The sequence below is a fragment of the Piliocolobus tephrosceles genome, chromosome 3 (assembly GCF_002776525.5).
Source record: "Piliocolobus tephrosceles isolate RC106 chromosome 3, ASM277652v3, whole genome shotgun sequence".
NCBI classification, from domain to species: domain Eukaryota; kingdom Metazoa; phylum Chordata; class Mammalia; order Primates; family Cercopithecidae; genus Piliocolobus; species Piliocolobus tephrosceles.
The window spans coordinates 23,527,825-23,541,665 of NC_045436.1; the positions used below are offsets into that span (position 1 = coordinate 23,527,825).

At 33.8% G+C, this 13,841-nt stretch overlaps 1 protein-coding gene across 3 annotated transcripts in view; it reads right to left on the reverse strand.

The window, feature by feature from the left end:
* The window catches only part of TLL1 (tolloid like 1), a 222,526-nt gene that overhangs the window by 35,175 nt on the left and 173,510 nt on the right, over window positions 1-13,841 (reverse strand). For all 3 annotated transcript variants that reach the window (XM_023226651.3, XM_023226642.2, XM_023226656.2), the window contains 4 exons: window positions 13,400-13,595; window positions 11,295-11,420; window positions 8,406-8,566; window positions 2,703-2,883 (listed from right to left, as the gene is read on the reverse strand). In XM_023226651.3, the coding sequence (XP_023082419.2) occupies window positions 2,703-2,883; window positions 8,406-8,566; window positions 11,295-11,420; window positions 13,400-13,595 (664 nt within the window). The remainder of the gene's footprint in view (window positions 1-2,702; window positions 2,884-8,405; window positions 8,567-11,294; window positions 11,421-13,399; window positions 13,596-13,841) is intronic.

A 13,841-nucleotide genomic window follows, 5' to 3' on the forward strand; every position in this document is an offset into this window, starting at 1 on the left:
GCTTTTGACATATGATTATATATTATCACACTGAAAGCATTATTAGAACTCTAATATTTGCAATGTGAACAGACATCAATTAAAATGGGTAATCTTCTGTAAATTATGACTTCATAAGATCATCATAATGAGGACACTTATTCACCTAAACTCTTATTTTCTGCCATCTCTTGGTAATACAATAGCAATTTATTATAAACATGTTTTTAACCTTCCCTTTTCCTGGGCAAACATCTTTCCAGCTAACAGAAACTCCCAGGAAATTAAATGTGAAAGAGATCTAATCACTCATCCAGAACCACAGTATTTTAAATAACATCAATCTGACAAACAGCCAAGACTTTTTAATGATTCACAAAGTGAACCCTGAAAATTTATACTTAATAATAATTGTCTTGGACTTTACAAAACAATAATCTAATAAAGAAGTGAAAATTATATCTGCTGTTGTTTTCCAGCTCATAAGGAAAAGAACTAATGCCATTTGCCAAGGTCATGATCAGTTCTTATGGTTAAGAGAATGGTCTTCGGACCAAGAGATACTAGGTTTAAATGCTCTGTGACACTGAGCAGCTTAACTCCTCAGCTGCCTCATCTGTCATATAAATATGTGAACATAACATTATAAAATGAAACTTTGGGGTTTAATTTCTTCATGAACTTCATTGTTCAGTTTAGTTAACTAATACTCCATCACACAATTTAGGCTAGACTCTTTGAAAACTATTGTCATGTTAATTGATTTATATATATATGTATTTTAAGTGCATTGATAAATACTTAAAACATGGATGATTGTATGAAATGATTTCATACAATCATCCATGTTTTAAGTATGCATTAGTGAACATAATTTACAGCAAGTTACCTGTTATTGGCTCAAGTACTACCAAGGTGCTCAGTTAATTTTACAAAGCACAGTTCCACAGAGATAAAGAATAAAGACCATTATGCTCATGTGGTAGAGAACAGCATCTTCTGCACAAGCCTTCAGAGCTGTATTTCAAAGAATTAAGGAAGCATCTTTTATATTTCAACAGTACTGTTTCTAAGGACATGAATAATCTGTTTTTATAATTTGGCAATTTTTTTCTTACCAAAAATATCAGAAAGCAAATTTTAAATTTTCTGAGTAACTAAATTTAATCATACTTTGTAGTCAGTATTTGTAGCATGTTTCTTTTCTTAAAACAATTTAAAACTAAATATATGACTAAAGTAACATAAAAAGGATCCTGAATACATTATTTTTAAAAATTATTTTAGATTCATGTGGTACGTGTGCAGGTTACATGAGAATATTGTGCAATGTTAGGGTTTGGGGTTTCTATCGAACCCATCACCCAAATAGTGAACACAGTACTCACTAGTAACTTCAATTATTATGACAAAATTCATTTACCTTATCATTTCAATTTTTAAAATAAATATTTAGATAGCGCTAAGATAAGTAACCTGTCTCTACCTAAACGCTGGGTCACTTAAACTTCATAAATCACATAATATTTATAAAATAATGAAGTCTTAAAAAGTCTCATTTTCATTAAAATATTAAAACTGTACTTTGAATAATATGAAACTTAAATGAATACCTAAGAGGCATTTGTAAAAGGTCATTTAAACCGGGAATAAAGAAGGAAATGAGAAAACGAGAGTCGAGGTCCATTGTATTCTGGAAGCACTTTTCTGTGTGACTTGGAACTCAATGGAGCTTGTGAACCATTAACTTCAATTACACTGAAAACCCCAAACAAACCCTGGACATTGTAAATCTCATTAATTTTAAACACATGAGGACCAGAATAAATGGCCTTTGAATTAACTCAATCCAAATTACTAATATTAAAACATAATTGGAATTCAGTTGCTCTAAATTGCTTGCTAGTTGCAAAGACAGAATAGATTGCTATACTAAGGTTGGTTACAATTTTATCTGCTTGGGAAGTTTCAAAATAATGTTTTTATAAAGTATGATACTGAGATTGAGAAAAAATTTCTTGTTTTTTTTTTATATATTTCCATAAAATCTGCGGAGTTTTATAAAATTTCAGATCTTTAAGAAGGAAATTTTACTTTGAGTTGCTTAAACTAAATGTTAAATTCCGAACACAAAAGTGCAAACCATTAAATACAGCTAACAATACATTATATTTAGTAACATTATAATTTCTGTGTTTCTAGGTTTCTTATTGCAACCACTTCTATAACGATGAGGCTAAGCACAATTTTAATATTAGCTTAATAATAATGAAAATATATGAAAATAGAAAGAAATACATTGCTAAATAAAAAGATATAAAAGTGTTGCTAAAATGAGACGATATTTTCCAAACACAAAGAAAACTTATTTTGAAAAATCTGCCCCTTGTTGGAGCTCTTGTATCATTATTTCCATCCACCCATAAAAAGCAAAGTCACTATATAAAAATATTACTATAATTAAAAGTGTTGTTTGTACCAGCCTTTATAATATCTGACTAGATTTTATGTAAGATTTAATTGTTTGCAGGCAACATTTCATCAGGGCCCCTCTTATTAATATCCTAATTTTAAGTAAAATATTACTAAACCTATGTCAAATGGTAAGGCCTTCTTCTTCAAGTTGCATTTGCAGAAAACGATGAAAAATAGATCACATACAACTTAATCCAATGCACATTGAAAATCTGAAATATACACATACAACATGTGAATTCTTATACCTGAGAAAAAATGTGCTTTGAAGCCCTTCTTGGACACAGTATTGTCAGATTTGAATTCGATTCTCATATTGTTGAACTGGGATGTGATCACTTCAGGCACTTCAGCGCCACAGAATTTGCCATGCAATTTAGACTCAGAGGAAAGACCACTCCAGATCTCCACATAATCATATTTGCAAACCTAGAAAAAAACGTTATCAGTTGCCAGATGTGTGAGTACAAGATGATAGACATTTATCTTAGAAAAATGTATCTTGTTTTTCCCATTTTACTCTTATGGTAGTCAAACTAGAACTAACAGGTAAGGAAAAAAAATCAGACCAGACACGGTGGCTCACTCCTGTAATCCTAGCACGCAACTACTAGCAATAGAAATAGCTCTTTCCATTGTAGAGATGAGAAAACTGAAGTTCAGAGATTTTTATACAGCTCGTCCAAAATGATGCTTGTCATACATACATGGCACTGTGGTGATTAACAACAAGGAGTTTGGCTTAGTCCAGTGCTGTCTCCCAGAAACACCACATTCTAATGAGAACAGCACCATTAGTAACTTTAAAAGAGAAAGAGGGATACTTGATGTATAATAAAAAAGATTATTTGGCTTTTAAACTTACTAACAGGACTGATATTTCTTAATTTCTGTTTGTTGCTGAGTGCTGTGAAGTTACTCGGTAGGACTGCTGCAGGACTGCAAACACATAGGAACGCTATTCAGTGCAAAGGAGGTAAGAATGTATATTAAAATAAGGTAGCCTCATTCTGATTTATATATAATATACCAACAACACCAAAATGGAAGAAGCTAAATGAATGCCAGGTATTTTTAAGCAATTTTATGGCCACTAACAGATGTTTCCATAATACACTTTTCCAAAGTTTCAACAGGGCACACGTTCAAGAACAAATCTTGCATGAATGACCTTATTACATAAATGTGTAATTAGCAAGGTTTAACAATGCATATGATTGAACCCTGGGGCATGATCTGTGCTTTGAAATATGTCAACTCAAATTACTCGTTCTTGTGATATTAATTAGGTGATAAATAAGCAAAATGCTGCTAGGGAAAATGAAATAAGTTTTCTACTGACTTTGCTACAATTGCAATTTTTGTTTGGAGAGTTCCAACATAGTATAAAGGACTGTTTCCAAGGCTAAAGATGTTGCCATTGACTTTCCTTTGCAATATCAATATAATGAATAAAATAATGATGTTTTAGGCCTAACCCATTATTCTGTAAGTCAAGTTTTTGCTCAGGCCGTTTATTTTAAATAGCTAAGTTGTCAAACTATGAAAATACAGAGAATTCTGTAACAGCTTTCTACACCATAGCACCATTATAAATTAAAGAACACAAGAATATGTGAACAGAGTTTGTAAAGAGCCCTTCTATGAATGGTGACCCTGACTATGAGAATAATGCTTAAAGAACACAACACCTTAGTTATATAAAACCATCTCCCCTGTTTTCTCCTGAATGCAGACCTCTAGACTTATTACAAATATCTATCAATTAATAAATCAAAATGTCACACCTAACACAGTAATAGCTTAAGGGAAAAATGATGGGAGTAGATGTCATTCAACACTAAGTTCATATCAAATCACAGAATTGGTAAGGACATTCCCATTTTCAAAAGGTGTAGCTCAAAAAAAAACCTCTCTAAAAATAGTATAAAAATTATTTTCTTTACTTATTAAAAGAAAATGATATTTCATGTGGATAAAGTATGTTAAAATGATAAATTGCAGTCTTTCTCATTAAAAAAACTTACATATAATGTTAAAAAGAAGCTCAAGTGGCCCATTGAGTTCCAAGATTCTACAATTCCTTGAAATATGTAAGTTCATCCCTTTCCCTTTTTTTTTTTTTTTTTTTTACTTTTTAAAATTATACTTTAAGTTCTAGGGTACATGTGCACAACTTGCAGGTTTGTTACGTATGTATACATGTGCCATGTTGGTGTGCTGCACCCATTAACTCATTATTTACATTAGGTATATCTCCTAATGCTATCCCACCCCTTTACCCCCACTCCACAACAGGCCCCTGTGTGTGATGTCCTCTACCCTGTTTCCAAGTGTTCTCATTGTTCAGTTCCCATCTATGAGTGAGAACATGCGGTGTTTGGTTTTCTGTTCTTGCAATAGCTTGCTGAGAATGATGGTTTCCAGCTGCATCCATGCCCCTACAAATGACATGAACTCATCCTTTTTTATGACTGCATAGTATTCCATGGTGTATATGTGCCACATTTTCTTAATCCAGCCTGTTATTGATGGACATTTGGGTTAGTTCCAAGTCTTTGCTATTGTGAATAGTGCCACAATAAACATACGTGTGCATGTATCTTTATAGCAGCATGATTTATATTCCTTTGGCTATATACCCAGTAATGGGATAGCTGGGTCAAATGGTATTTCTAGTTCTAGACCCTTCAGGAATCACCACACTGTATTCCATAATGGTTGAACTAGTTTACAGCCCCATCAACAGTGTAAAAGCATTTCTATTTCTCCACATCCTCCCCAGCACCTGTTGTTTCCTGACTTTTTAACGATCGCCATTCTAACTGGAGTGAGATGCTATCTCATTGTGGTTTTGATTTCCATTTCTCTGATGGCCAGTGATGATGAGCATTTTTTCACGTGTCTGTTGGCTGCGTAAATGTCTTCTTTTGAGAAGTGTCTGTTCATATCCTTCACCCACTTTTTGATGGGGTTCTTTGATTTTTTTCTTGTAAATATTTTTAAGTTCTTTGTAGATTCTGGATATTAGCCCTTTGTCAGATGGGTAGATTGTAAAAATTTTCTCCCATTCTGTAGGTTGCCTGTTCACTCTGATGGTAGCAAATCAATAAACGTAATCCATCATATAAACAGAACCAAAGACAAAAACCACATGATTATCTCAATAAATACAGAAAAGGCCTTCGACAAAATTCAACAGCCCTTCATGCTAAAAACTCTGAATATACTAGGTATTGATGGGATGTATCTCAAAATAATAAGAGCTATTTATGAGAAACCCACAGCCAATATCATACTGAATGGGCAAAAACTGGAAGCATTCCCTTTGAAAACTGGCACAAGACAGGGATGCCCTCTCTCACCACTTCTATTCAACATAATGTTGGAAGTTCTGACCAGGGCAATCAGGCAGGAGAAAGAAATAAAGGGTATTCAATGAGGAAAAGAGGAAGTCAAATTGTCCCTGTTGCAGATGACATGATTGTATATTTAGAAAACCCCTTCATCTCAACCCCAAATCTCCTTAAGCTGATAAGCAACTTCAGCAAAGTCTCAGGAACAAAATCAATGTGCAAAAATCACAAGTATTCTTATACACCAGTACCAGACAAACAGAGAGCCAAATCATGAAGGAACTCCCATTCACAATAGCATCAAAGAGAATAAAATACCTAGGAATCCAACTTACAAGGGATGTGAAGGTCCTTTTCAAGAAGAACTATAAGCCACTGCTCAACAAAACAAAAGAGGACACAGACGAATGGAAGAACATTCCATGCTCATGGATAGGAAGAATCAATATAATGAAAATGGCCATACTGCCGAAGGTAATTTATAGATTCAACGCCATCCCCATCAAGCTACCAACGACTTTCTTCACAGAATTGGAAAAAACTACTTTAAAGTTTATGTGGAACCAAAAAAGAGCCCACATTGCCAAGACAATCCTAAGCCAAAAGAACAAAGCTGGAGGCATCATGCTACCTGACTTCAAACTATACTACATACTACAAGGCTACAGTAACCAAAGCAGCATGGTACTGGTACCAAAACAGAGATAAAGACCAATAGAACAGAACAGAGCCCTCAGAAATAATACCACACATTTTCAACCATCTGATCTTTGACAAACCTGACAAAAACAAGAAATGGGGAAAGGATTATCTATTTAACAAATGGTGCTGAGAAAACTGACTAGCCATATGTAGAAAGCTGAAGCTGGATCCCTCCCTTACACCTTATACAAAAATTAATTCAAGATGGATTAAAGACTTAAATGTTAGACCTAAAACCATAAAAACCCTAGAAGAAAACCTAGGCAATACCTTTCAGTACATAGGCATGAGCAAGGACTTCATGACTAAAACACCAAAAGCAATGGCAACAAAAGCCAAAATTGACAAATGAGATCTAATGAAACTAAAAGGCTTCTGCACAGCAAAAGTTCATCACATTTCAAACTTTAATTCTCTTTAAGGGAACATAGAAGTCAGTTACCTGTTTTTTACCCAAAAGCCACAGGTAAAAAGCTAAAACTTCCTTGGTTACTACAAGTAGAATTAAGAGGAAAAAAAATAATTAAAAGTAAAGAGGTCAGGCGCTATGACTGATGCCTGTAATCCCAGCACTTTGGAAGGCTGAGGCAGGCAGACCACTTGAGGTCAGGAGTTCAAGACTGGCCTTGCCAACATGGTGAAACCCAATCTCTACTAAATACAAAAATTAGCTGGGTGTGGTGGTGCATGCCTGTAACCCCAGCTATTCAGGAGGCTGAGGCAGGAAGAATTGTTTGAGCCGGGGAGGCGAAGTTTGCAGTGAGCCAAGATAGCATCATTGCTCTCCAGCCTGGGCAACAGAGTGGGACTCCGTCTCAAAAAAAAAAAAAAAAAAGAAAGAAGGAAAAGTAGTAGTAAAAAAGGAAGAAAGGAAGAAGCAAATATAAACACACAAAAGCAAAACTATGGTATAAAACCCACAAATATTACCAACAATTATTGCTTCAGTGGCACAGATACATTACATTTCTGTTCTCTGAAATACATCAGAGACAAAAGTGTCCAACTGACATACATCAAAGACAAAATAATTTTTGTGGGTTAATTTTATTTTATGGATGGATAAAAATCATGTTCATTTAATAAACATCAAAAACATTGTTCGGAGAAAGGATGCAAAGGAAGTTAGAAAAAGAAGAGAGCGTACAGAAGATTAAACAAAACAAACATTTATAATCTTTCCTCTGGAATTAAACCAGTGTTGACCAGTCATACAAAGGACATTTTTCTAAAAGTTCCCATTCCAGGTTTGACATTCTATTTGATTTTGATGTGTATGTGTGCACTAGCACAAAGGAATTTTCAAATAAATGATTTTACTTGTTTAAATGTAATCACCTGACAGAAACTGTACCTTTAGTAGAGTAAGCTATAAATACATCTTTTACTGAGGTTAAAAAAATTAATCTTTCTTTCTTTGTGAACTATGAGCACATTCATAATGAAAAGCTATGTATATAATGACAGTATACCCATTTCCATAAGTAAAATATGCCATGTTCTTCCAAATGATATTTTTGTTATGACTCAGCCAGAGGGTTTTGGTTATTTTTTTCTAGAAGTGTCTATGTGACATGAAGGTGATCCTAAACACTCCATAGTTATTTAATAAATCAAGAAAATGGTAAATATTAAATACACTAAATAAAAACTCCCTCTAGGTAATCTTCAATCTTCCAGAAAGAGTCTAAATTATCATCCAATGCCAACAAGATTCATAAGCAGTTGCAGAAATGAGCAGTAGGACAAAGAAAGAATACAATCTCTATAGTACTTTACTATATCTTTATTTTTCTTCTTCTGTTTCTTTTTTTTTTTTTTTTTAATTTGACAGTTTGCCTTCAGGGAGTTCCAAAACATGATTTTTAAAAATTACAGTTATTGTTCACTTACTTCATTGCCTTCCAATTCAAAAAACTCAAACTTCACAGAAATTCTGTACTGGGTTGGTGCAACCACTTGCCACACACAGTTCTTATTAGGAGGATACTCCTTGGGCCAGCCGGGGGTGGTTATGGTGCCGTTAAGTTTGGTAAGAAGTCCACCACACGCGGCTAGAAGAAAAGAAAAGAAAAAGGTATATTCTCCCCATAAAGTCACCCACTTCTTAGTACCTGTCCATTAATTAATACCAAAACACCTCAGCACTAAATTTCAACCATCTTCTGGATTTTAATATCCAGAAATGGCAGTCTCTGTTCCTTGGTCTTTATACAAGTACTGTAGTCATTAAAATTCATTTTTAAAATGTTATTTTGTAGCCTAAGAGCCGAGAATATTATGGCCGTACTAAATTTTAGTAGCTTTAAAGTAGGGGGAGCAATTTAAAATGATGAAAAAAACTTGGATCTCAGTTTTCTTATCTTTAGAGTTGGTCTAAGAATATCTTGTAGTGCCTTGGCCACTGTAGAATTAAGGAAAAAATAATATTTTTTTGTCAGAATTCAGAAGGGTGTTAGGAGATTTAAGGAAAATATACATGTAAAGCATGATATAGGCTGATGCAATAAAACCGAATCAATTGTTCATTTCCTCAAACTTTTTTTCCAAGACAAGTAATTCAATATTACCTGAGCTACCAGACAGGATAAATTAAGGTAACTAGAACATACTTGTTATTCCAAAAAGTCCCATTTAAATACTGATTTTCTTTTTAAATAGATCTATGATGATCTACTTTTAAAAGGTTCTATTTAAATTTCCTCTCTTCCTTATTGACAGTGAAATTAGCAAAATCATGGTATCCAAAAGCAAGCTGAGTGAAAAGAACATACGCTGTACACTGTTCATAATTAATTCCTAAGGAGTCAAGAGTTACCTAAAATAACTGGTCTCTTTTTTATCTTTGTCCGTGTATGTGTGTGTGTGTGTGTGTGTATACACATATACATATATGTTATATTTATGAGTATATACAAACACTACCTGTACATTTACTTTTACCACTTTCTTGGTAAATTATGATAAAGTAAGTATTTCTAGTTGCTCCACAGAAACAGTAGTCTTGTTATTTTTTTATTGTCTCATATACAATGTCCTCTTTTAAAAATATACTGCTTTATTACTAGGTCTTTTTTATTCTGGTAAAGAGGGAAAATTAGTAGTTTAATAGGTGGGATAGAGACCTCTGGAAGTCAAATAGGAAAGTTCAAACTTTTAAAAATAAACAAAAAGTCTCTGATTTTTGCTGAATAGGTCAGCAGGGGGGTGTGCATTAAGCAAATAATGCTTTCCGCTTTGCCACTTATTATATCCTCTATTGCAGGTACAGTAGAAAACAGTTGCTCATTTTCAGAGGACTAACATTTTGGAGGGAGACACCAACAGTAAACGAATAAATACATAAATATAAATAATGTTAAACTGCTACACATTCTATGAAGATGAACTTTGCCAAAATTTAAAAGAGAAATAAAGGAGGAATAGACTGGAGGAAGAAGAAAGATCTTCCATTTCATCCTGCCTGTAATAGCGATATGGGGCCTGTAATAGGATGGAGGTAGGGAAACTAAAAAAGAATTAGCTTTAAAATCTGAAGGAAGAGATCATAGGCAATGACAACAAAACATTGTACAAGAAACCTCATCTTAGAATGTAAATATGAAATGCAGATAACCATGACAAATATGTCTTTTAAAAAAATCAATCATTTATTGATAAAACCCATATTTATATCCTGCTTTATGCCTGACTGTGCTAGATGTTAGAGATGTAAAGATGATTCTGACTCAGGACTTCTCATTTTAATAATGGAGACATACCTATAGACTATATTAAGAAAAGATAAAAACAAATGATGGATAGATGGATGGATGAAGAAATGGGAGGATGAATAGATAGATGGGTGAATGAAATTCTAGATCTAGATAGAGACGGAAATATATCTAGATATATTAACATACATACACATGGTGGTCTGGTATGACAGATGAATGAATGAATGATGGTAGGATGGATAGATAAAAATTTAGATCTAGATAGATAGTTACAGATATATTAATATATACAAACACAGTGGCCTGGTGAATGGATGGATGGATGGATGAAAGGAAGGATGGATATAAAACTAGGTCTAGATGTAGATTTATGTATAGATGAATCTAGATAGAAACAGATATAGATAAATTTATTTATATAGGTGTATATATGTGAAATGGTTTGGCTGTTTCCCCACCCAAATCTCATCTTGAATGATAGCTCCCATAATTCCCACATGTCATGGGAGGGATCTGGTGGGAGGTAACTGAATCATGGTGGGGGGAGTCTTTTCCATGCTGTTCTCACAATAGTGAGAAAGTCTTACGAAATCTGATGGTTTTATAAAAAGGAGTCCCCTGCACATGCTGTCTGGCCTGCTGCCACATACGACGTGCCTTTGCTCTTCTTCCCTCTTCTCCCATGACTGTGAGGCCTCCCCAGCCATGTGGAACTGTGAGTACATTAAATCTCTTTCCATTATAAATCACCCAGTCTTGGGTATGTTTTCATTAGCATAATAAATATCCTAATGTGTCTGTATTAGCAGCATGAGAATGGACTAATACAGTGTGTTTTACATATGTAAACAAGGTGGTCTCGTAATCAAAGGAGGAAAGGATCGATTCTATAACAAGAATCCAGGTAAGGTTTCACATCAGCTGTGACTATGAATTGAGTCTTACTAATTGAGGAAAGAGGTCACTATAGGATAAAGGGAAGGAAAGTGGAAAACAAATAGAGAATGAGAATATAAGAAATAAAGAATTGTGGGGGACGGGGGTCCAGGAAGGAGTGCAGTCATACCTTCACAGCTCCTCCTGTCTGGGCCCAGCTCATAGCCAGGCTCACAGGTGCACTGGTAACTGCCCAGGGTGTTCAGACATCGCTGCTCACAGCCTCCACGGTCAGGTTTGGCACACTCGTCTTCCTCTATGAAAATGGCCATAGTTACAGAACAACTATGCATATATATATATATATATATGTATGTATGTGAAATGGTTTGGCTGTGTCCCCACCCAAATCTCATCTTGAATGATAGCTCCCTAATTCTCACGTGTCATGGGAGGGACCTGGTGAGAGGTAACTGAATCACGGTTGGGGGGTCTTTTCCATGCTGTTCATATATATATATATATATATATATGTGTGTGTGTGTGTGTGTGTGTGTGTGTGTGTGTGTGTGTGTATGCAAATCTTTCTAAAAAACTACCATGCTTAATGGTTCCAAATAAAATGGAAACAATTCTTTGCTTCCATTGCTTCCATCAACAAACGAGCAGGAACAACGTATCAGCCCCTGATGGGTAATGTATAAATTTCATGTTGCTGCTACCTAAGCATTGTCAAAGAACCCAGAGAAGGCCTGGAAACCTATAGCTGGGCCAACTGAAGATCACTTTATCTCAGACTCAGGGTGTGTTTTTCTGAATTTGAAGTCAAACGAGAATAATGAAGCCTAGGCTTTTTTCAGAATGAAATTTAAAAACTTACTAAAAAGCATAGCTTCAGCAATGCTGATTTTATATTATAACTTGATAGAAATATCTGCAAAAATTCTTTTAAAGAAATACCATTATTAAGAAATAGATTGTGGTGAACATAAATTAAAAAGTATAAAATTCAGAAATTGACTGCATCTCTTTAAATTTAAACATTGTGTTTCTTATATAAACATTTTGCTCCAGAAAATATGATAATCCCATATTTTAATAAATACATATACTGTATAATTGTATATTGAAACACAAAATATACATAAATTCTATGTATATATATAACATATACTATTTCTAAAAATGTATATGACAGGATACTCCATAATCTCATTCTTCAGGAATAATCTAATGTGAGACTACTAGTAAACATTCTCTGAAGAAATTATGCATCAGCAACACACTAAGCATTTTGATGAATAAATATATGAATATCACATGAAAGAAGCTTAATAGTATGTTTCTTCTATGAAATATATCACATACAGAAAATTTCAAACACATAAATGGAGATTTTAATGAATTCTTTTAATGCCTGTAGTAAAAGTGCCAAGTTTTTCTACCTTGCATTTCCTATAATGAATAAAATAGCTCCCAGGGAAAAATCCACTATACTGTTCTTCAAATTATGGCAATATTTGCATATCTGTCACTCTAAGTTTTGCAATACACAATTGAATCCTTTCACAATTGATCCTTCTTATCCTATATCATTTATCCTATAAAAATCAATATGGAGGAAAATTTTGTTTTCTCTTCCCATAGAAAAATTTTATTCTATAATGACACACAACATAAGTGTCAATGAATTTCCTAAATCCATATGTGATGTTAACATTTTCACCAAAATATTTGCTTCCTTTTCACCTCACAATACATACAAAATATGGAACATAAAAATAAACTGAAATGTAGTTAAGCAATTCAAAATCAAAGCTGATCAGAGATAATTGTTTGTCAAAAAGACATTTTAGATATCAGAATATTCTACTAAGGGGGCCATAAATTATTTCCAATGTGGGGGTAGACTAGTCTGAAAGGGAGTAATGCTGTCACTTGGAAACAAATAGATAATATTCATGTCAGTAACCTTCTTCTGTTCATGAATTCTTGGTTGGTTATTTGCATTACAAATATTTTCTTTCTGTCTGTATATTCTTTTCTGGAACTTGCTGTTTTGACTATTTCATAAAAAACAGATGGTAGAATATCCTAACGGAATTCCTACCCTGTGCTACAAAGTTCTAAACTCTAGTATTTTGTTAATAACCTTTTCTATCAAAACTCTCCAAAATACCCTTATTCATATTCAACTTTCAATACAACTTTCTCTAGTTCTCCCCTAATCAAAGCTAAATGTTACAATTATCCTTGATAAAGAAAATCTCACATTTGAAAATTATTTCAAATTACCTTTAAAAAAGTTAGCAGCAAACCCTGCTTTGTTTACAGTTCCATCAGAAACAAACTTCATCCACAAAGTATTGGAGGTAGATCTTATATCTTCAGGTTTGTCATAACCACAGAAACGCCCTATCAAAGGGCTATTTTCACTGGTTCCATCTCTAACTTCCAGGTAGTCATAAGCACAGTTGTCATGCCTTTCAATCTGCAACAGAAAACAATATGTGAACATATACGTTTATAGACAAAATATTTTCTGTAGGAGGTTAGATGTCTTCTCAGTGCTATACTTTTGATTTGTTAATATAAAAAGTTATTTGTATCAAATGAGTATACTTGAATGTTTCTCGTGAGTGTACACTGTAATAGCCACGAACAAAGAATGTTATTCTAGTAGACAGGGAAGGATAAAAAATAACTATGAAACAGTACATTCACATGAGTCAGGATC